Source organism: Lissotriton vulgaris, chromosome 3_2 (genome assembly GCF_964263255.1).
Source record: "Lissotriton vulgaris chromosome 3_2, aLisVul1.2, whole genome shotgun sequence".
NCBI classification, from domain to species: Eukaryota; Metazoa; Chordata; class Amphibia; order Caudata; family Salamandridae; genus Lissotriton; species Lissotriton vulgaris.
Window position 1 is genome coordinate 11,827,648 of NC_141690.1, and position 23,062 is coordinate 11,850,709.

General features: G+C 44.0%; 1 protein-coding gene across 1 annotated transcript in view; it reads left to right on the forward strand.

Annotated features, from left to right (window-relative positions):
• Positions 1-23,062, forward strand: part of RFC1 (replication factor C subunit 1) — a 742,181-nt gene that overhangs the window by 544,729 nt on the left and 174,390 nt on the right. Inside the window, exon 15 of the mRNA XM_086963975.1 lies at positions 13,360-13,474. Coding sequence (XP_086820101.1) covers positions 13,360-13,474 — 115 coding nt within the window. The remainder of the gene's footprint in view (positions 1-13,359; positions 13,475-23,062) is intronic.

Below are 23,062 nucleotides of genomic sequence, written 5' to 3' on the forward strand. Positions count from 1 at the left end.
CATGCTGTTCATGGCCTCTTCGTAAGCTCGAGAGCTAAACGCAGGACCCTGATCAGAATGTAGCATGCCAATTGCGTATGTACCGATAAAGACTCGCAAATCTTTTATACCAGTTCTGGCGTCAGCCGAGTGCTGGGGTCTACATTTTTAAGTGAATTAAGTCTTTATAATTATGGGACGCATTTTTACGGCTGGATTTCTGCGCTATAGATAGCCTGATGCTATCTAATAGTGGTATCTGGGCTGTTGGCTGGTCCGGTTCACAACTGCGATCTCTGTTGCGGTCCTCACAATTTTTTGCAAAATTGTAGATATGTACGCTCATTCCCGGCCACCAGTACTCTGATTTTAATTCCATCAGAGATTTCAGGATCTCTTGGTGCCTCAGACCCAATCCCATATGTGCTTCTTGTAGCAAGAAGACTCTCCGGTTCGTGTTTGGAATTACTCTATCCCCCCCACTCCAGGGATTCAAGCAAAGGGAACGGAGTTTGCATCAATTATGTATGTATTACTGAGTGGATAGTTGAGAGGTAATGCTGCATAATCGCCTTTTAATGAGGCGTTTACTGCCAGCATGGTTTCCCCATCTATTTGTTTTTCTGAACGCTTTTCAGTGGCTACGGAAGCCGGTTGAACCGCTTCCGCTGTGGCTGTGTTAGCCAATGAATACCCTGCAACGTGAACGCCATCACGTCGATGACTCAGTGCGTGTATCACGTGAGTCTTTCGTAGTTCTTTCTTTAAAAGAACTACTTGTTCCCAAAGCGTTTTATGCTTTATTGTGGCACCTGTGTCATCTTTGTAACCGTTTTTACTCCATGTCTGCATGTAATTGTTGTAAGACTTGACGCAGAAATACGAATCACACACTATTAGTGTGGGGAATTTGCGATGGGCATTTTCAAGCGCCATCTTTAAAGATCTTATTTCAGCTCGCTGAGCTGAACAGTATCTGAGTGATTCAGTTTTGGTAATCATTGCTTTGAATTTACCAGAGCGCCAGCGACCTTTAACAATCGCGCACGCTGCATTGTAGGATTTTTTATCTACATCGTAGTGTTGTGCGAATCTGTCCATATAGATTACGCAGGTGTATTGTTCCAGAGGCAGAATTTCAGTTGGCAGAGGATATTCTCGTTCATATTCTAGATCATCTAGTTTTTTCAGTTTCGGGTCAAAATAGTATTTCACGTCTTCTGTAGCAAAAGAATTTTCCCATTCTATCCAATTTGGATCTAAGGCCACTGTAATCAGATTACGTGGACTTGTTAATGCCTCAAGGGCTGATTCTGCTGAGAAAACAGCTATTCTTTTGCCTTGGGCTGGGGCTCTTTGTTTTGCTACAGCAGTTTTAACCGCTGTCAGAATTTTTTCTGTAGAGCTGAATTTCATTTCAACTTGTGTGTACAAATGTGATTTGTAAGATATAGGTACCGTTTCTCCCTCATTAGAGGTCAGGTATGTGAATCCGCCTCTTCCTGGGATTACTCGGATTACAAGATTGCGTATGTTTTCGCGAGTTTGTAATTTTGTTTTAGTTAACATGTCTGTTTGCAATGATCTCAATCTCTGTGCGTTTCTGAGTCCAATTGATTTGTTTGAAATCGGGTCTTATTAATTCATAGAGAGGTTTAACCCTCTCTGCATAATTCAGAATGTATGTTCTTCCGAAATTCAGGAAACCTAGTATTGATTGTAAATTCTTCTGCGTTTTTGGTGCCTGGAGTACAGCACATTTTTCTAAGAAATTGTCTGCCAGGCTTTTGCCTTCACTTGATAATTCATATCCTAAAAACAGGACAGTTAGATGGGCAATTCGTGACTTTTTAAAGTTGAATTTGTAACCCTCTGATGCGAACCCAAGTATTATGGTGTTCACTCTTTTTAAGTGAGTCTCCAGGTCATCATCTGTGAGATAGATGTCATCGACATAGGATAATGCCTCATCATCATATATTTGTAGCAACTCTGTTACCCTTGCTGAGAATAATCCTGGGCTATTCTTGAATCCCTGTGGGAGTCGGCAAAATTGTTTTTGCGAACCCATTATCGAGAAAGCGGTCAAATACCTGCTTTCAGGTGCAATGTTTTGACAGAAGAATCCATTAGAGATATCTAATGTCGTTTTATATTTTTTGCGCACAATGTTATTCATTAGTGCTGCACTATGTGAGTTTTGTTCTGCAAATGTTTTACAACAGGAGTTAATGTGTCTGTAGTCCAAAACTAGACGATATGAATCGTCTGGCTTGGAGACAGGAAACAAAGGATTGTTCATTTGAGAGGTGCATGTTTCGATCACCCCTTGATATTCAAGGTGATCTAAGATCTCCCTGACCTGCTTTTTAGCTTCTTGTTTAACTGGGTACTGCCTTTGTGCAGTGGGCTGATTTTTTAACTGGATTTTGTGGTGAGGAGAATCCTCATCCCATCCTACATGATTTTTGTATAAAGCAGGAGCTTGAGCCACTGCCCATTTTCTTGCCAATGTGTATTTTTTATGAATCAGAATATGATTTGAGAAGGCAGGCATAATCATTTCTTTGCCCTGAGGGCACTCCCTGACAAACTCTGGTGGCCAGTCTTTCTCAGCTAACAGGATGTCATAGCCTTTAGAAAGTTTTTCCCAAAAGAGACCTTTTATTTTCCTAGTTCTATCTCCCTCTATACGTAATGTTATTTCATATAGTTTATGGGGCACACTAACTCGTGTGTCTGCAGTTTTCACCTGAATGTATTCATTTGTGTCCACTGTCTCCAGAAGATTCATCAGGATCTTGCAAGCTATTGCCACTTCTGCTGCGCTGTCTAGCATTGTCTGTGCCCACTCTCCGTTGTGTCCTCAGAATTCTCTGCATGTTTAATTTTAATACTTGCTATCTTCTTTCTGGGGAATTGTAATTTTTTACTTTGGTGAGCAGGTTCCTTGTCTTTGGACTTGACGTGCTCTTCTCTGTGTTCTGACCCTCCTCTTCTTTCCGATTTCTGTGAGGAAGATCGAGAAAGATTGAGTGAGAAGGATCGAGAGGGATGTGTATCAACATCTTGATATCTGGCAGGTTTTCTTATTTTATCCCTATCTCTAAGGTTATATCTTCTTTCAGAGGGTTCACTTTGGAGAGACTTGTCTTCTCGGCCTGGAGATCTCTCTCTCAGCTGAGGAGACCTTCCTCTGGACTGGAAATGTTTTTCCCTGGGAGTGGATTGTTTATTACCATTCCAACTCTTTTTTGGAGTTTTTAAATTATTTTTAATAAATGTTTTTTCAGGATTTTCAGTTAGTTGGGGTTTTACCGGTTTCCCACCCAAACTATCTCTTCCTAGCTCTTCATAGGATTTTTCTATGATTCTGGCGAGTTCAAATGGTTGGTCTGCTATATCTGTTTCCTTCAATTTCTGGCGGATCGCCACAGATTCTGCTTCTCCTTTTATGTTGGCTAATAATATAGCCGAGACCTGCTTGAAGTCTTTCACTAATTTCATACCCAGAGTTAAAGCAGGTTCTGGACCGTATTTATTTTGAATCTGTCTTAGTACATCTGGTATGACCGCCATAGACGGGACACCATGTGTTTATGTGTAGATGGAAGCAAAGACTGTGCCCCAAGTGTGACAGTCTTCCACATGTGGTGCGATCCCCATTGGAAGACAGATAGTCAGAATTCTGTGTTTCTCAGTAGGAGTAGTATCTGGAAATACTGCCTCTATTTGAGTAATTTTTTGTGCTAACCAGAATGGAATTTGTTCCCATTTTGTGGGTACTTTACCAAGACATGATTGTATGTTCTGTGGTGTGATTTTGTTTGTGTTCCCCCGATGAGGGGTCAGCTGTGGAATATTAATTGTCGGTTGGACTGTTCAATCAATCAATCAATCATCGCATTTATATAGCGCACTACTTACCCAGAGGGTCTCAAGGCGCTGGGGGAGGGGGATCCGCTACTGCTCGAACAGCCAGGTCTTGAGTTGCTTCCTGAAGGCGAGGTGGTCCTGGGTCAGGCGGAGGTGAGTGGGGAGGGAGTTCCATGTCTTGGCGGCGAGGTAGGAGAAGGACCGTCCCCCTGTGGTGGCTCTTCGGATGCGGGGGACGGCGGCGAGGGCGTGGCTGGTCGATCGAAGCTGGCGATTGGGAGCGTAGAAGTTGAGGCGGCTGTTGAGGTATCCTGGGCCTTGGCTGTGTAGGGCTTTGTGTGCGTGGGTGAGGAGTCGGAAGGTGATTCTCTTGTTGACCGGGAGCGAGTGCAGGTCTCTCAGGTGTCCGGAGATGTGGCTGCGACGGGGGATGTCCAGGATGAGTCGTGCTGAGGCGTTCTGGATCCGCTGGAGTCTGTTCTGGAGTTTGGCGGTGGTTCCGGCGTAGAGGGTGTTGACGTAGTCCAGATGGCTGGTGACGAGGGCCTGGGTGACCGTCTTCCTGGTCTCGGTGGGGATCCACCGGAAGATCTTACGTAGCATGCGCAGGATGTTGAAGCACGACGAGGAGACGGCGTTGACTTGTCTGGTCATGGAGAGGGAGGAGTCCAGGATGAAGCCCAGGTTGCGTGCGTGGTCTGTTGGTTTGGGTGCGCTGCCTAGGGCGGGGGGGCCACCAGGAGTCGTCCCAAGCGGCGGGTGAGGATCCCAGGATGAGGACTTCCGTCTTATCTGAGTTCAGTTTCAGGCGGCTGTTCTTCATCCATTCGGCTACCTCTTTCATCCCTTCGTGAAGGTTGGCTCTGGCGGTGGCGGGGTCATTGGTAAGGGAGAGGATCAGCTGGGTGTCGTCGGCGTAGGAGATGATGTTGAGGTTGTGCTGGTGTGCGATATCCGCGAGGGGGCTCATGTAGATGTTGAAGAGGGTTGGACTGAGCGAGGAGCCTTGAGGGACGCCGCAGATGACTTCGGTGGCTTCAGATCTGAACGGAGGGAGGCGGACTCTCTGTGTCCTTCCGGCGAGGAAGGAGATGATCCACTCCAGTGCCTTCTCCTGGACTCCGACGTTGCTGAGGCGTTGTACTAGGGTACGGTGGCAGGCAGTGTCGAAGGCCGCAGAGAGGTCGAGGAGGATGAGGGCCGCTGTTTCTCCGTTGTCGAGCAGCGCTCGGATGTCATCGGTGACTGCGATCAGGGCGGTCTCGGTGCTGTGGTTGGCCCGGAAGCCAGACTGCGAGGGGTCGAGGGATCAGTTCGTCTCGAGGAAGGCGGCCAGCTGCTTGTTGACGGTCTTCTCGATGACTTTTGCAGGAAACGGGAGCAGCGAGATGGGGCGGTAGTTTTTGAGGTCGGTGGGGTCAGCCGATGGCTTCTTGAGTAGGGCACTGAGTTCGGCGTGCTTCCAGCTCTCCGGGAAGGTAGCGGTGTCGAAGGAGGTGTTGATGATGTCCCGCAGGTGGGGTGCGATGACAGCGTCGGCCTTGTTGAAGACGTGGTGAGGGCAGGGGTCGGTCGGGGATCCGGAGTGGATGGAGTTCATCGTGCGGACAGTGTCTTCGGTGCTGATCGGAGTCCAGGCGCGGAGGGTGGTGGTGGGGGGCGGTGGTTCGGTCGTGGTGTTACTCGGTTGAGTGCTGAAGCTGTTGTGTATGTCCGTGATCTTGTTGTGGAAGTAGGAGGCGAGGGAGTTGCAGAGGTCTTGCGAAGGGGTGATGTCGTTGTTTCCGGCGTTGGGGTTGGAGAGCTCTTTGACGATGTTGAAGAGTTCCTTGCTGTTGTGTGCGTTGTTGTCCAGTCGTTCCTTGAATGCAGTTTTCTTGGTGGCGTGGATGAGTTGGTGGTGTTTTCGGGTGGCGAGCTTGAGGGCAGTCATGTTGTCCGGTGTTGGGTCTCTGCACCAGGTTCTCTCGAGGGCTCGGCAGTTCTTCTTGGAGCTCTTATTTATTTATTTATTTATTTAAAGTTTTCTATAGCGCGAACAAGACCCTTAGGTATCAGAGCGCTTTACATTATGTGAGGTAGTTATAGACAAGAGTTTGTAAAATCATTCAATGTAAAGAGGTAGGTACATACAAAAGCAATAGATAGACATTATACATTAGACGTCATATAGTAAGTATATACATGGTATGTCATATTCCGATGTTTACATTAATACTTATATTTGTAATATATAATAGATAGTATATATGTTTGAATATGGCCGAAATGAGTGGTCTAGAATCAATGATTCCCAAATGCTTATTGTTTGTGTAGCTTTTGTTTTCACTCCTTTATCAAGTGTTCTTTTGACCTCGGTCCGACCTATGGAAGGAACTTATTTATTAGGAAGCTTTTCGTTTCCCTCTTGAAGGATGTAGTGTCTGTAATTTTTCTTATGCTTGGCGGAAGTGAATTCCAGATCCTTGGTGCTGCTCCTGAGAATGCTCTGTCGTACGATTTCTTCTTCTTGAAGATGGCTGGTCTCAGTAGCAGCTCCTTTGCACTCCTGGCCGGCCTGCTTCCTCCGGAGATTTTAATTTTCTGAGCCAGATACTTAGGTGTGTTGTGGTGTAGCGCTTTGTGGGTTATGCATGCCATTTTTAGCTGGATTCTGGCTTCGTAAGGTAGCCAGTTTAATGCTTTCAGGTGTGGTGATATGTGGTCAAATTTTCTCGATCCTGTTATCAGTCTTGCAGCTGCATTGAGACATGCCTTTAGTGGTGCTGTTGAAATTTTTGGGAGCCCTGCTAGCGTTGTACATCCATATTCAATCCTTGAAATGACAAGTGATTGTACTGCCATTTTGAGATCCGTCGTGGATATGAATGGTTTAATTTTTCTGATGTAGTTCAGGTGATAGCGTGCGCTTTTTGCCATAGCTTTGATGTGGCCTTTCATGTTTAGGTTCTCATCAAGTGTGATTCCTAATGATTTTGCAGATCCAACAAGTGTAGGGGTGCAGTTTAATGCTGTGATCATATTGCACCATTCTTTCCCTTCTGTGTGTTTATTTGGTGGTGTGATTAATAGAAATTCAGTTTTTTGTGCGTTTAGCTTCAAATGATTGTCTGCTAGCCATTGTAACGATATTTTTAAGGCTTCATTCATTCTCTTGACGTCCTCCATGGATGTTATCTTGATGTAAATCTGCGTATCATCCGCATACATGTGGTAGGATATCTTTGAATTTCGAAGGATTTCTGTGAGAGGTTCAATGTATAGGTTAAATAGTGATGGAGATAGCGTAGAGCCTTGCGGTACTCCAATTGAATTAGGACTTGATGTTGAGAGTGACTGATTGACCAGGAATCTTTGTGTTCTATTCTGAAGGAAAGATTCAAACCATTTTAGCACATTTCCTGCCAATCCCATCCTGTTATGAAGCCTGTTCAATAATTTTTCATGATTTACCGTATCAAATGCTGATGATAGGTCTAGGAGGATAAGAAGACATGTCTGATTAAGGTCTAACGCCTGTAGTGCATCATCGACAATATGTAGGATCGCTGTCTCTGTGCTATGTCCTGTTCTGAATCCTGACTGACAATCGTCTAGTAGTGAGAAGTTCGTGATGTGTTGGCTTAATTGGTTTTGAACACATTTTTCAATTAGTTTGGCAAGAATAGGGATGTTGGTCACAGGGCGAAAGTTATTTGGATCTGCTGGGTCCGCTGTGGGTTTTTTGATGATGGGAACCACTTGACCCGTTTTTAGGCAATCAGGCAGGGTTCCTTGGGATAGGGAGGCGTTTATTATTTTCGTCCATATGGGAATCACAATATGATTTATTTCTTTGATGCACTTTGATGGGAGTGGATCGTTATAGTGGTTGTTGAGTTCGTCGGTGAACCATGGGGCTTTCTTGCTACCAGGTCTGCTGGGTGGGGTCCTCAGGGGGGCGAGCTCGTCTGCGCAGTCGCTGATCCACTTCGTGAGGTTGGTGGCCGCCTGCCTAGGGTTCGTTGTGCTGGTGGGAGGGTTCATGCTCAGGGAGGTCGCGAGCTGGTCGGCTGTGATCTTGTTCCAGCTCCTGCGTGCAACCTGTTGCTGGTGGTGGTGGATCGTGGTCCTTCCGAAGCTGAAGTGGACGCAGCTGTTGTCCGTCCAGTGGAGTCCGGTGGCGTGGCTGAAGGCGATGTCCTTGCTGGAAGAGAAGACGGGGTCGAGTGTGTGTCCGACGTAGTGGGTGGGGGTGGTCACCAGCTGCTTGAGTCCCAGGTTGGCGAGGTTGTCCAGCAGGGTGGTGGTGTTGCGGTCGTTGTTGTTCTCCACGTGGAAGTTGAGGTCCCGGAGGAGGATGTAGTCAGCGGAGCAGAGGGCGTGCGGGCTGATGAAGTCGGCGATGTATTCGCTGAATTGTGTGCGTTGTCCCGGGGGTCTGTAGATGAAGGTGCCTCTGAGGGTGGTCTTGGGGTTGATGTGGACCTGAAAGTGCAGGTGCTCTGCGGTAGCGAGGGTGTGGTCGGGAGTTGGTCGTGATGCGGAAGGTGTTCCTGTGGACGATGGCGATACCTCCTCCGGTGTGGTTGATGCGGTCCCTTCGGATGATCTTGTAGCCGTCTGGGATGGCGATGGTGATGTCGGGCGCTGAAGAGGCGTTCATCCAGGTTTCCGTGAGGAAGGCGACGTCTGGTGACGTTGTGTCGAGCAGGTTCCAGAGCTCGACGGCGTGTCTGTGGACGGAGCGGGTGTTGAGCAGGATGCACTTCTGGTGGTTGCTGCTGTTGCTCGTCGAGGTCTTGAGCACTGCTGGAGTGGTGCAGGTCCGGATGCAGGTGAACTTGCAGGCGTTGCAGCAGAAGGGTCCGTGGGTGAATCTCGGGGTGGCTCGGTAGCAGCCCGGGAGTCGGCCGGCGTTGAGCTCGGTGGCGTCGTAGGTCCGGCGGGTGGGCTGGTGACGGCGGGGTCCAGGGGTCCTGGCACTGGGCGCGGTCCAGGCGCAGACTGTTGAAGTCCGCATGACTTATTGGACCAATTGTCTATGTATTTTAATTAAGAGTTTTAGCTGAGCTAAAAGTTCCTGGCCTGACATTTTATCAATGTCTGGATGTGGTGTGTAGCTGGCTAGAACCGGCCACGTTGCTCCTGGTCTGCCTAGTGGACCGAGCCTGGTGATGTGATTATTATGTTTTAGGGCGCCATTAAACCAGAGCAGGTGCTCTTGGGAATTTAGTGGGATTTCGATCCCCTCGAAAGGAGTGTATTCTCCCGAAGGTTACTCTATTTTGTAATAGTGGAATTCTTTTGTCACAGCGTGTGCTGGTGGAAAATGTATCCATGAATAGAATACCTCTGTCTGCCGATATTCATGTGCCCCTACCACGAATATGACTATACCACCTCGTGGTGTCAGTCCATTTTCTATAAGTTTAATACTTATAGTTCTTATATTTACCGGAATGATTATAACACTCGGGTCAGTTTCTTGGAGGGTTGTGTCTTCCTCTAAGAGTCGAGCTGCTAAGGCTTCTCTTTCTCTTTCTTCGTCACTTTCTGACATTTTACTGACTGAAAGTTTTTTTGTTGCAGATCGAGTTTCAAGGAAACAAAGATTAGGTGCACAATATTTTGGAACACTATATCCTTTAACGTTGATCAAACCAAAAACTAATACATAGGATTCTCATCCTACTAAGATCGGGCGGATATTAACCTTTCACCCACACTAGACGTCTATTGGAGTTTTTACGGGAAAAAAAGGTTCTGTGTGAAAAAGCATGACTGAGTTACTCTAGTGTCTTGCGTTAGATTATCGCCTTACCAAACGTTGGGCGCCATGTAGTGTAGTTCCTATTTTCCCAATAGGCTCTGCGCATTGGAATAACATAAACAGCAATGTAGACGTAGGACTGAGGTCATCTAGGTCTCTACTGACTATGTTAAACTTAATTTAGGTTTGCGCCAGTTGGCTCAGAGGTTATTAGAAACTTTCTTGAATGAATAGGGAGGGTTGAACTTCCCTGATTCAGACAAGAAGGGATTCAGTTTCTGACAACCGCATAAACATGACAACTTTGCTCTCTCAGAATAAGAGTGTATCTCTAGAGTCGTGTGAAAACAATAGGCAGCTATTTCACTCAGTCAACCGTGCATACTTAGTTTCACCAGAGTGCAGAGAAATAGAGAGACGGGCGTTTTCAATAAAAGGGTGTTATTTATTGAGCAGTCTTCTTTCTCATGCAAGAGAAATGAATTGCCACAATTGCAATACTTATTGTGAAGTAAAGTGCGTACAGTAAAAGTAGTATTATGAAATAATACTGTAAAAGCATTAATATGGTTTCTTAGCCATATGATACTTTAAAATGGATAAACTATATACATACATAAATACATTGACTAACGTACTCAACTGGTGCTTCTAACTAAGCCTACCCCGGTGTACCTGACCTAAACCTAATACTTGGGAAGGAGTGAGTAAGTAGCAGTTTAAGTTAAGTTGGTTAAGATTAATTTGCCAAGAATCTGCATCAAGAATTCTCTCAAGGGATTAGTCAGCTCCGTACCTTGGTAACAGAATGTGGGAGGTCTGGTATCTCTTACCTCAGGACTCGATCTTCCAGCAACCCGCAAGGGTAGGCTGGAAACACCGGAGCTGGGTTTTCTCGGCTGGAGAAAAAGACAGCGTCTCTCTCAGTGCGTCAAACGGGAGGGGCGGCTTCAGTGGGCTCTCGCATCAGCTGGGCTCTCAGGCAAGTAGATGGCCGCTCTGCTCCAAACCACCGTGTGTTTGCTTAAGGCAACTGTTAGTATATTTATACCTGAAAGGTGCCGGGTTTGACGTAAGGTTGGACATAAGACGTCACTAAGAACTAACAGTTCTTTCTGGACTCCAGGAGTTCTTGTTCAAATCAAAACAAAAGCAGGGGGGATTTCCCGGGCTGCTGGAGGCTTGGTTTGTTTAAAGAACTCGTTGTGCTTTCTAGGATTCGATGGGAGTAGCCGTGCTGTGCTTTGGACTGCATAGGCTATTACTGAATATGGATATGATTCTTATGCCTTTATCAGGATATTATTGATTATAACCAAATAAGGGCATTAATCTGGAATATCGAATTAGGGTCCTAGATATAAACACAACAATGGAAGGTAGCATCGTTGTTACCACTACAAAAAAAACTCATCTAGACCCAGCCGAGCCTAATAACTATCGGACAATCTTCAGAATTCCTTTCTGTTCTAAGGTCCTGGAGAAATTGCAAAATATTTAGCTCACTGCTTTTTAGTTTCCTCTAACAATCTGCTTCTCAATTTGGGTTCAGAGAGGGTCATGGAACGGAAACTGCTCTCATCGCTACAAGTGAGGAGCTAAGGAAGTCATTGGACGAGAGCGGGAAGGCCGCCTTGATATTATTAGATCTGTTGGCGGCCTTCAACACCATCAATCACAAAATTCTTATTAACAGACTATTTGATCTGGATGTCCAAGGATCCTCTATGACCCTATTAACATCATACCTCACAGAAAGATCTTTTTGAGTTGAATTAGGTGAGGCCAGCTCCCAAACCTTTAATCTTCAGTGCGGAGTGCCACAGGGCTCGTCGCTGAGCCATACTTTGTTTACTATTTATGTGTCCCCATTGGCTGCTTTGATTAGACAGTTTGGTTTTTCGGTAATCTCCTAGGCAGATGACACGCAGATAGTTGTGTCCATAACCAATAATGAAGATGAGGTGGCCGATCGCTTTAACAACTGCATGACCCATGTCAATTCTTGGATGCAATCCAATTGTCTTAAATTGAACGGCACTAAGACTAAAGTGCTTCTCTTGGGTGCTATTCCATTGACCTGGTCTCGGAGGTGGTGGCCTGTATTTCTGGGGGACTTCCCAATACCGGTCTCTAAGGCAAAAAATCTTGGGATCACGTTTGACTGTAGGTTGACCTTCAACAGTCAAATCAATTGCCTTATTTCCAGCTTCTGGTCCATTCTGAAAATGATTTGGAAGGTTTGCCCCTTTGTGCCGTCGGAGGCAGCAAAAACGTTGGCGACTGCGCTGGCCTTTTCTAGACTAGATTACGGTAATGCACTGTATGTGGGGATTCAAACCCAAGTTTTTTAAAAAGATGCAACGCCTGCAGAATGCAGCAGCCAAATTAATATTGAACATCCCTAAGCATGAATCAGTTTCTCAACGGCTGGGAGCATTGCATTGGCTCCCGGTTAAGAAGAGGATTATTTTTATGACTCTTTGTATCACATTCAAGGCACTTCATGGAAAGGGCCCTGCTTACCTAACCTCGCGTATGAAATACTATGCACCATCTTAGATCTTAGAGATGCTTAGATCTGCACAACATAGACTGTTGCAAGTGCCCGGGTTCAAGCAGAGCCGATGGGGAGGAAGGAGCTTCTTGTTGGGAGCCACCAAGTTTTTGAACCTCCTTCCGCTAACAATTAAAAATAGCTCAGATCTTCCAGCATTTAGGAAAAAAGTAAAAACTTGGCTGTTCCAAACTGATATCTAGTCCATTACACACTAGCTTCACGCTCCTCGAGTCCTCCGCGCCAAGACGCCTCCGGGCATTTGTTGCGCTCTGTAAATCGAATAAGCAAATCAATCAAATCAAATAGACTTCATCTCAAAAATAAAATCCTTTTATCAACTGTAAGTGCTCCTGTGTAACTTGTATGTTGAAGCATGCCCCGTTCTGCTGCGGAATGAGAAGAACCCAATGATGAAGCATGTCACCAAGGGGAAACCCTGGTGGGTGAGGGTTAATTAAGGAAAACCCTCAGTTTTCCAAAAAATCTTGTGAGTGGAAAGAAAAACAACCCTTCCTTTCTGTATAGAAGGGCTCTTCTTGTTTAACACGTATCTATAAAGGACAAACCTTTCCAGCCTTTTTTCCTCTATCTCCCCTTGTATTTTTACAACTTTTATCCCCATCTGTTTAGTCTCTTTCCTCACACACCGTGCAGGAAAGCAATCTAGCAATGGACTTGATAATCATGCGCTATACCAGTCATAAGAGATGTCACAACACCTAGCGACTTGAAAGACTTATTTGAAGAAAAGCAAGTTGTAAATGTCTGAGCCCAACACTATATAGCAGGAGTATGCATAGCATGTAAATCTACCGGTCTTCATGTAAATGCTTATAGGGTAAGTAACGTTTTCCTTATTGCTGGCGATCTGTTTTGTTTAATTCCACCTTAAAGATAGCAAATGCACCTGTAATAAATTGTGACACATTTTATTGATCTGTTTTTTCTTTGCCAACAAATTTATGCTCTTATGTCGGAAAATTAAACTAATAGCTATTTTGTGGTATTAAGTCAAATACACATGCACCTGCTAATTTAGCCTTTAATAGGTTTACGCAAAATTTATGATGACTTGTCATTCTCTAGCAGCTGTTCAGGAAACTTAGTAATTTATGATTGGTAAATGGTGTTATTAAAATATGCTGACTTGTTGATCATCTCATTTGATCTGTGGTTTTTGTGTTGGATTCAGGAATTAGGATACAGTTATGTGGAGCTCAATGCCAGTGACACCAGAAGCAAAAACAGTTTGAAAGACGTTGTGGCAGAGTCTCTGAATAACACTAGCATCAAAGGCTTCTATTGCGGTATGTGGCTTGGGTTACTTTACTTTGTATTGCTAATGATAATGAAAATGATGTTTTCTTGGAAGGTATTTTTAAGCTTTGAACAGTTAGTTGTGTATGATTTTTTCTTCAAATTTATTTTGACATTGAAATGCACGATATTAGGAAATGTTGCACTGTGCCACTAATTGAGAACTGCCTGGGCATGTTAAACATTTACACTTTAGCACACTTCAATACAGCTAACTTTATTTTCCACCTTATGGCGAGAGAACATATATTGCACCTTATAAGTCTCTAACCATATGAGGTCATTGTGGCTTCAGCACTGCCTACCTATCTTTGCCTCTAGTTTGTAAGTTGAAGACACCAATCTGATAGGGACTTCTAGCTGCAGATTCTTTACTCTTGAATTTCTTAGGTGTCAGACTGGATCTGGAAACTTTTGTTTGAGCAGTAGTTGTGCATGCCGTCGAGTGTCTCCATTCGTCTCGGCTCTGTGAAGTCACGTTCGCGTATATAGGCGCCTCCCAGGCGTTCGGACGTCTGTTCTTTTCTATCCATCCCAGTTAGTGCTGATCCAGAGAAGAGATGCCCTTCTGTCTCTTTTTGACAGACTTTTTAAAAAAAAATGTTTTGAAGATTTTTTCTTGTATGTCAAGGGGATGTCATTTAGAAAGGTAGGGTTCAAGCCATGTGACGCCTGTCACCGCACTGTGTCGGTTACCGACCTGCACCTTGTGTGCTTATGGTGTTTCGATTGTGATGATGACTTAAAGTTGTGATCGGACTGCCAAGCCATGGTGCTGAAGGCTTTGAAGGAGCGGTCCATAAAGCTGCTTGTAGCCCTGCAGTCTGCGCCAGCTAGCGCGACTCCTAGGAGGTCTCAGTCCCGATCAAGAAGAAGGTGGTCGTCGGACCGCTCCAGGAGCCTGAGTCGCCTTCGTCATACTAGACGTCCTCGGGACACTCTGGGAGAAGCCCAAAAAGTAGTACTCTAGGCGGACTTCAACTTTGTCTCTTCCATCGAGGATTGATGATACCAGTGGGGAACATCGGCGGTTCAAGCACAGTTCTGTTGAGTCATTGCCAGATCTGACTCTGCGCCTCCCCCGTTTCCGGGAGCCAGTGCACTTTTGGGCTCTGCTTTTTCGCAGGAGGCCCCATCAGGTTCTGCGCTGACAGCTTGCCTCGGTTCCGATGGGGTCTCATGAATCCGATCCGGATTGGTGCCAGTTGTTCCAACGCAACCTTCTTCAGCACCAATCCCTGCGTCTATGCCCCTCGCTTACAGAGACAGACATTTACAAAACTGTGGTAAAATGATTAATTCTCTGTATTCTGGAATGTACTGAATAGAAACTGCTGTCTCTTTAATGAATCAAACAATACACCTTTGATTTTTATTTCTTACTTCAATTTTTCCCCTTTGATTTTGGTTTTGGTTTGTTTACACACCTGGGGTCTACTTATTCTTTCCTTAGTGTCCTGAAACTAATAATTTGCCAAAAAAGAGTTCCATGTGAACGCCTGTGACAAGGATTACTTGATACCCCTGTTCGCATGGACCGAAGGTTTGCTCTTGTTTTTGTTTAAATATATGGGACGTTCTCTGTATCAAGATGTGCTAGGCCCTGACTAAAAAGCAGCCTCCTGAGGGCTTACGTGGCCATTCCATCAGGGGAAAAGCTGCAACCTTGATGTTGGCTCGTGGTGTTCCAGTCCTGGCCAGCTTCCAGGCAGCAACGTGGGCGTCCCTGCACATGTTTGCCAAACACTACTGCCTGAACAGTCAGGTCATCTGAGACGGGCATTTTACTGACCCACCCATGCTTCTCTGTCTGCAGACACATTTATAGGGTTAGGGTCGCTCACTTTCAGGGCCTTAGTTTGGACACACATTAGTCCGTTCACTTCATGGCTTTGTGCTTCTGGCATGGTTAGTCATGAAAAGTAACTGACTTCTGCGCGCCTGGGTGGCGCTTATGTAGGTGACTGTGATGTCACATCTGGCAGCGCTGACGCCATGCGTAGCTGAATGGAGCCACCCAATGGTGCGCAGGAGTACTGCTCACACAAATTTTTCCAGATTCAGTCTGATGCCTGGGTAATTCAAAGGTAAGGGATCTGCATCTAGATATTGTCTCAACCAAATAATGCATTAACGAAGGTAAGTAACTTGTTCATTAAACCTTCTGCATTCCTTGTTTCACAGCTCCTGTGCACTGGAAAGGATTAGATCCTCTGCTGCAGCCCACTTTTGATACATCTAGTCCAGAGAGCACCAAAAAGTAGTAAAACTGAAAAAACATTTCTATTATAGTGTGTGGGTTTGTGTAGTAAGAGTGAGCATGGAGATGATTAGACTAGAATAACCTGTCAAGTTCCTACTTTCATTTACGACAGGGCAATTCCAAAGAGTCCATCATCTGTTCAAGGAAAAGGACAGTGGATTCAATCAACGGGTACCTGACCACAACGACTAACACATTGACAGTGAATGGTTGTATGTCAGTTATCCTGTGATTTGAATAGCCTGTACTAAATATCATCCCGCTGGGTGCAGATTATCTGCTATTACCTCCAGTGGGGCAATATTAAAGGAAACCAGGTTTAGGGCGCAATATTTTAAGGCAATGTTCTGACAGCAATTTTCTGGTAAAACATATTTTTTGGTTCCCATACTGCACAACCGCTACTTAATTCCTTAGTCCTAGAGTTCAAATATTACTGATCTTGGAGCATGCTACCAAGGAATATCCTCTGTCCTAGTATACATTCAGAAATCCATACAAGCTAAACCCTGGAAGGGGTGTAGTTCCTTTTTTCACGGATGTGTGCTGGTGAGAACCTGCTTCTTTCTTTTATAGATTGTAGTAATTTTGACTTTATTTTATATTTGTTTTCATTGAAGGTAATAGTGAATTAAAATCTATTTGGAGTCTAAGTCCTTCTTGCGTTTTCACAACAAATTATGATTGATTATTTTCATCTGATTTCCTAGGCATTTCTGACCATTTTAGTCCTTCTTCAGTGGGTGTCTTGAAATCTGAAATGTGGAATCAAAGAATCATTAACTAAGCTAAAGAGGATCACAAAACAGAGACAGTGTTGAATGTTGGTACACTTCAAAAAGCTTGATGGGTGTTTTGTTCTCCATTTTTCAATGTGCATCTATTACTGTCCCCAAAAATATGGCCCACTGCTTTGCTACACACACTTAACCCAGATAATCATAGAAAGCTGCATATAAGAGAAAATCAAGGAGTGTTGCATGCACCTAATAGAATGGCAGTCCCGAACAGTCTCATTGGTGCTTACTTTGACATAAGAAGGAGAAGCCAATCGGTGGATGGAAAAAAGAGAGTTTCATGCTTGCTATGCACCCAGTGTGAGAGTTGCTGTTCCAAGTAAGCGGAGGTGTTGATTGTAGGTGAAATCATGCATTACAACCCGTATTCATTAAGGAACACTGGCATTGTGTGATTGTTGGTTAGCCTGTGGAATAAAACTATCACAATCTGTCAAGTTTTGTGAATGAAAATAAAAAGCAACACTAGGTACCTTTTGGCAAACTTTTGCCTCACTCCAAGGTCATAGCACTGTATGGTCAGGTCTGCTTCAGAGTGTTCAGCGTAGGGTTTGTGAGCTGCACAAAATCACCAACAAAGCTTGTGTTAGAACTTTAATCTCGTCAAATGGCATACCACAATGAGAAGCCCTAAGCCTTTTGTTTGTAACACAGTTTATTGACTTTCGTGTGCATTTCACCAAGGATTTTGATCCAACTTCTCAGAAATTGAAATAGTCTCAAAGAAGGAGTATCTGTGATCCCTACAAGACATTCTTTTTTTATGTTTGTACTTATGTTGTGGGATTTTAGTTGTGGAGACCCTTTCTACATCTTTATTTTGATTCACACTAACTGAAACGGTAATCAGCTGCACCTGTCTCTATCTGATAACTTTAGGATGCGTCAGAGAACATCACTAACAAGTAGCCATCTCATGCTTTCTTAATCACCAAAGAAACTCAGAATGAAAGTCAGAAGCTGATATTTTTCAACGTTTGGTGCAGAACTTAAAGCTTACAGACCTGGAAGGGAGAAAAGTCAGAAAGAAGCTCAAAACAAATACATAGATGAAGCTAAATTAGAAACCATTTGACAGTTCTCGTTTCTTCTTCTGCAGGGGTAGAAAACATGCAACTGATGTCAAGGACATACGTGATTAAAATCATTATGCTGTATCCATGGCGTCGCCAATGGATCTGTGACTTAGGTTGCGCAGTGGTGCCTGGCCCTGTTGATTGGTACTACTACAGAAGAGATTTAGATCCAGTCTGGCTCCTTAAGATGGTTCACATACATAACCTGTGAGAAAAGCATACATTTTAAACTTTAACCAAAATGGTTGATGGAGTATCGGGGACTCAGAGGCTGGCGTCTCCCTTTAAACTTTTATTGCCTCCTCGGCCTGCCTAAAATCTGACTTAATGACAGATGGAGAGTGTGAACAGAAAGCAACTTCTACTGTTCATACTGTTTAATTTGTTAAAGCATATATCCCCGTTCCTGAATCAGAAACAAGCTTCAGGGATTACACCCTTCAACATTTGATGCCTGTTGATGTTTAGATGATTAGGCTGAGCATGAAACCAATTTCATCACTTGTCTAATGCAAATGGAGTAACATCCTACTCCAAATCCAGTGCCCCATTGTTTCCAGTCAGTGCTGACCAATCTTGTTGATGCCCATGGAAACAAGGGCAACGAACGCTGAAAAATCATGACTGCACTAGCTGTTTGAAATGCAGGCTTATAATGTTCTGTGATACCTATTGATAAACAAGCACATGGATTTACCTCCCGTCCTAGTTTTCTTTAAAATCCAGTAATCCCAATTTTCATTGGGATCATAATTTGCGGTGGTTTTTGTTGGAGTGGGCAGGTTTGCCACAGTAGTGTCCCAGTCCAACTAAGATGAACAATAGGCAGACATAACGTGCCTCAAAAATACTTTGTTGTACCCTGTCTTGCGTTTTTTTCCTGTTTAATGTCTAGTGATCCTAGTTTTTAATGCGATGCTACCCTTGGATGGGCAGATGCTATAGTAACATTTGTGTTCATATTTAAGCATCTGCGAGTGCTAGCTTTAATGCACATCGCATTTAAACTACTCTTCCTTTTGTTACTGCTTCTGACTTTCATACCCTCATCACCTTCTGAAGTGAGCCTTGTCTGCTCAGACACACTACAGTTCAATAATCAGAACCTAAATAATATTTCAGATTATTGCTATGTCAGGCATGACATAGCAATTCATATTTACATTGCCCGGGTATTAAATCAAATGTTCTGTCTTTGAAATAGGACGTAATAATTTGAATGAATAACAATAACAGGAAACAAAATACAGAATTACAGTAATTATCACCCAGATTTAATTATTATTTGTATGTGCCACCATAAAAGGAAGACATTTTGTTTTTGAATGATTTGTCTTCCGTTCGGTTGTTGTCCTAATTCATTCATACTTCCAAATCATACAGAATTCATGCTTTGTGTAGTGTAGATGCTGTACAAACAAATGATGGACACAAATCAAACATTCAGCCCCAGTCAATGTAGAACTTAGAAACATTGACTAGAGATATGTTGGGCTATTGTCATCTTGACCTTTGTGAATTTATTTCAGCAGTCCTTGGGCATTCACGGCTTTCTGGGTGAGGATTGTAACAATCAGAGCCTTTTTACCACTAGTGTCCTGGTTTGTAACCTTTCTAGTAAATCCCAACATTGATCACCAAGTGCACCCTTTTATCACTTGACCCACAGAGTTGTAAAGTATAGTAGTCCAAGGCTTACTCAGAGAGTTAGTGTGGGTTTAGAGACTCTGGACACATCATGCAACGATCGGTAAATCAAAGGTATAACCTTTACTTTTTTTTTTTAAGTACTTACTAATTTTAACATATTCAATGAAAAAATACTATGTAAAACAAACAAGAGCTTTCATTAAGGGTATTAATGGGAAGAGTACCTACATCAATCAAGTGATTGTCTTTTGGAGTAATGTGGATTAACCCTTGACCCTCTGTGGGTATCTCAGTGATACTGTGGGGTAGGTCTGCCACTTTCCATCAAGTTTCAGATACAATGCCTTCATATTTTTTTGTTTGTGGTGTAGAGTTTCTTAAGTCCTTCCAAAAAGGTCGCACCTGCAGGTGCCTATTGCAAGGGATGCAGACCCTCCTGATGTTGTGAGTTCTTGACCAGCCACACGTCGTTGTCCTCACTCCAGCCCACCTGGTGGCGGTGTACTTCACTGCAAGCTCAGGTGAGCTGCACCAGCACCATGCTAAAGAAGATTGTGCTAGGTTGGTGTTTTTTGCTGGGGTAAAATCTCTACTGATTTCTTTGGATCTTTTGAAGCAGGGGCTCCCGCTCTCCAGAGTGATCCAGGGGACCTTTCCCATCCCAACATGCACTGAAAAATAGTGCAGAGATTTTGTAAACTATATTCTCTGAGCTACTGGAGGCAGTGAAGGGTTTTGAGTGCCAGAGTGATGTGATCTGATGTTTTTTTTACGTTAAAACAGAATCTAGCAGCCTACATTTGCAGCCTCTTTAATGTTAAGAGAAATCTCATGATTTGCTACTGTGGGTGAAGCGTGTAATGAGAGGTCATGATGTTGTAGTTGCAGCATTCCTGTTGTGCTGGATGTCCATCTGGTACCGACACCTATTGCGCCGAACACCTTCCAAACAGTGCAATAGGCAAAAATCTTCAGTGAGAAGCTCTAAGTTGCCCAAAGGGCTGAGTCACAGTGGATCTGCGAGAATGGAAAGACCATAGCCAACTCACCCATCCAAAAGGTAAGAATGGCTTGTATGGTCAACAGCTCCCCTTTGTCCCCCGTACTAGGGAACATACATTGATACCTTTTATTGGTGCATGGGGAGAATATTTACAGTAGTAGGTAAGGAAGCAGGGCTAGACCTTTCATAAAGTGATGTAGAGCAGCAGTTTTAGGTACCACGTAGTGGTGACACTATACAGCAAATGTGACATTTTTATTGGTATGAAAGCGAGTGGACCCAGTCACAATGTTTTTGACAAGGAGTGGACACTACAATCAAGATGTACCTGGAATCCTGTCACATACTCTGTGCAGAACTATGCAGCGCAAAGCACATTCCTGTACACTTCTGTACTGTGACATTAGATCTAGTTCACTTAGGTGTACTAGATATAATGAATGTTGTTTCCGAAAGTGGACTTTGGATTGTAAATGGGACCTCATAAGCTAGGCACAGCACTCACGACTGGCAGCTCCAAAAATGGACTTAATTCTCTATGAAGCCTCAAGCGCTGTATAGAGTATTCCAGAGGAAAACCAAATAGCTGGATTCAATCTTCAAGTTAAAATCTTACCAAAGTAGTGTATACTTAACAGTGGTAATATAACTTCCTTTTTTGCTGGTCTTCCTAGTCACCCCAGCGTTCCTCAAACTCTTGTAATACCACTCTGCGTTCACTCAATACGATTACTCGAGCATGCTCATGCGATTTCTTCCTATGATGAACCTGTTCTAAGTGTTAGTGTTTTGCTAACTGCACAAACCTATACCTGCTTTTGAGGGAATTCTGCAATGATCCTCCACATGTTGTACCTTGGCTAGTAATGTATGGTGAAAACACTTCCCTGTACAAATGCTAATTTAAATGTAATGGCAAATTAATAATCCTAATATCAAGTAGGGGATTGATAGCCAGAAATGACGGCTGCCACAGGCTCCAAACCCCTTTATTATGCCCTCTCACAATCGTGGTCATGACAGGATCCATCACCAACTACTCCAATGCCAGTCTATAACCTCAGACAACCAAGTGCTTCAAATCGTTCATTTGGTTAACCACATTCCATTCACGGACACCCTGCCATCCATGCCACCATCTTCCATCCATGACACCATCTTCCATCCATGTAGGTCTTTAGCGACTGCACTCTGGTCCATCAGCCTTCTGACATGCCTTTTTTCTTCTGGTGAAAAACGTCACAAAATGTATTGATGTCAACGTGTCTGAGGGGCACCTATATAGGCACTGTGCATGTCACTTCTGGCACAGAAGACGCAGACGCGGAGTCGATTGACTCCACCTACCAGTTTACAGAAGTACTGCTCTAGATTTTCCCGATCCAGTCTCAAGCCTGGTGAATATTCAAAGGTAAGGAACTTGCAGCTAGAGTATCTACCAGATAAGGCGCTACTAAAGGCAAATTACTTGTTTGTCAGGCCTACATTCTTTGTCCTAACTTTTCATTATGAACAGATCACACCTAAGGAATCAGACATAACTTTTCTCAGTGAAGTGATACGGTCTATGGCCTTTGCAAGTGTCAACACTATTTCCAACTCAGGCCTACTGAAGTACGCATAAGCTGATGACCTTGATACATACAGTTATAAGATTATAAACATGTACAGAATTACATTCGGCAAAACAAAATACTACCCTTCCCAATGGGACTTAACAAGAATCACAGTGATAATCTTTTATTCTTAGAGTTTGTCAGAGTGGCTGAACAACACTGAATCCCTTGCCATGTGTGGTAATCTGTGGAATCACATGTAACAAAATACCTGTCTAAAGCCTGTAACATAGTGTGATAACAGTTCACTTTTGAATGCCTGTTGGCTTTAAACAGGCTCTAGGCACAAAAGCCAGACATACTTCCTTTGTCATAATAAATAGTCCAGACCTATGCCTTCTAGCATAACTTTTCCCAGTGCTTCAATCAAGCCTGTAGCTGTTCTTGCTTGTCACCAAAAGAGAGCCTAGAAAAGGATTATCATAGTTCATATCTATCCCTACAATTTTTTGGACTGGCCACCGGCACCAAAATACTTGCCTATTTATGTTGTTCATGACAAGGTCAACTCATCAAACGCACAGCGCAGGTAACACCCATGACGAGCTGACCTTGTCATGAGCATGGAAGGGGTTAATCTGTGAGATTCTATGTTACAAAGTATCTGACAAAAGTGTAATGACTATCCGTCCTTAAAAGCCTATCGACTCCCGACTGGTTCCTGCATGAACTGTACCAGACGCCACCCTCCACGACCTTAGAGAGTTTATTAAAGGTGTTTGTAGAGGCCCAGAAACATGGGGCCTTCCAAACTCAATGAGAGGAGACAATGGTATTGTTTGTGAAAGAGGGCAAGGACTCACTGGAGCTGCCCTCGTATAGACCCCTATCAATGCTCAGTGCAGATATCCAACTGCTATGCAAGGTCCTAGCTTTGAGACTACTGCGTGTGATCAGGACACTTGTACAGTCAGACAAGACAGGATTTATCCCTAATTAAAGCACAATGTTTGATATCTGCACACTGAACATGCGATGTTTGCTTTGAAGGTATTTGATGGTAATATGCACTGGCAGTGCTAGACTTGGAATGTGCATTTGATACAGTAGGGTGGCAATACCTGTGTGAGCGGTCCTGAGGAACTTGAATTTTAGACCTGCCTTTATTAGATGGGTGCAACTAATCCAGCTAGGGGGTAGAGAGCGCACAGAGGGGGAGTTCTTTCAGAAGAA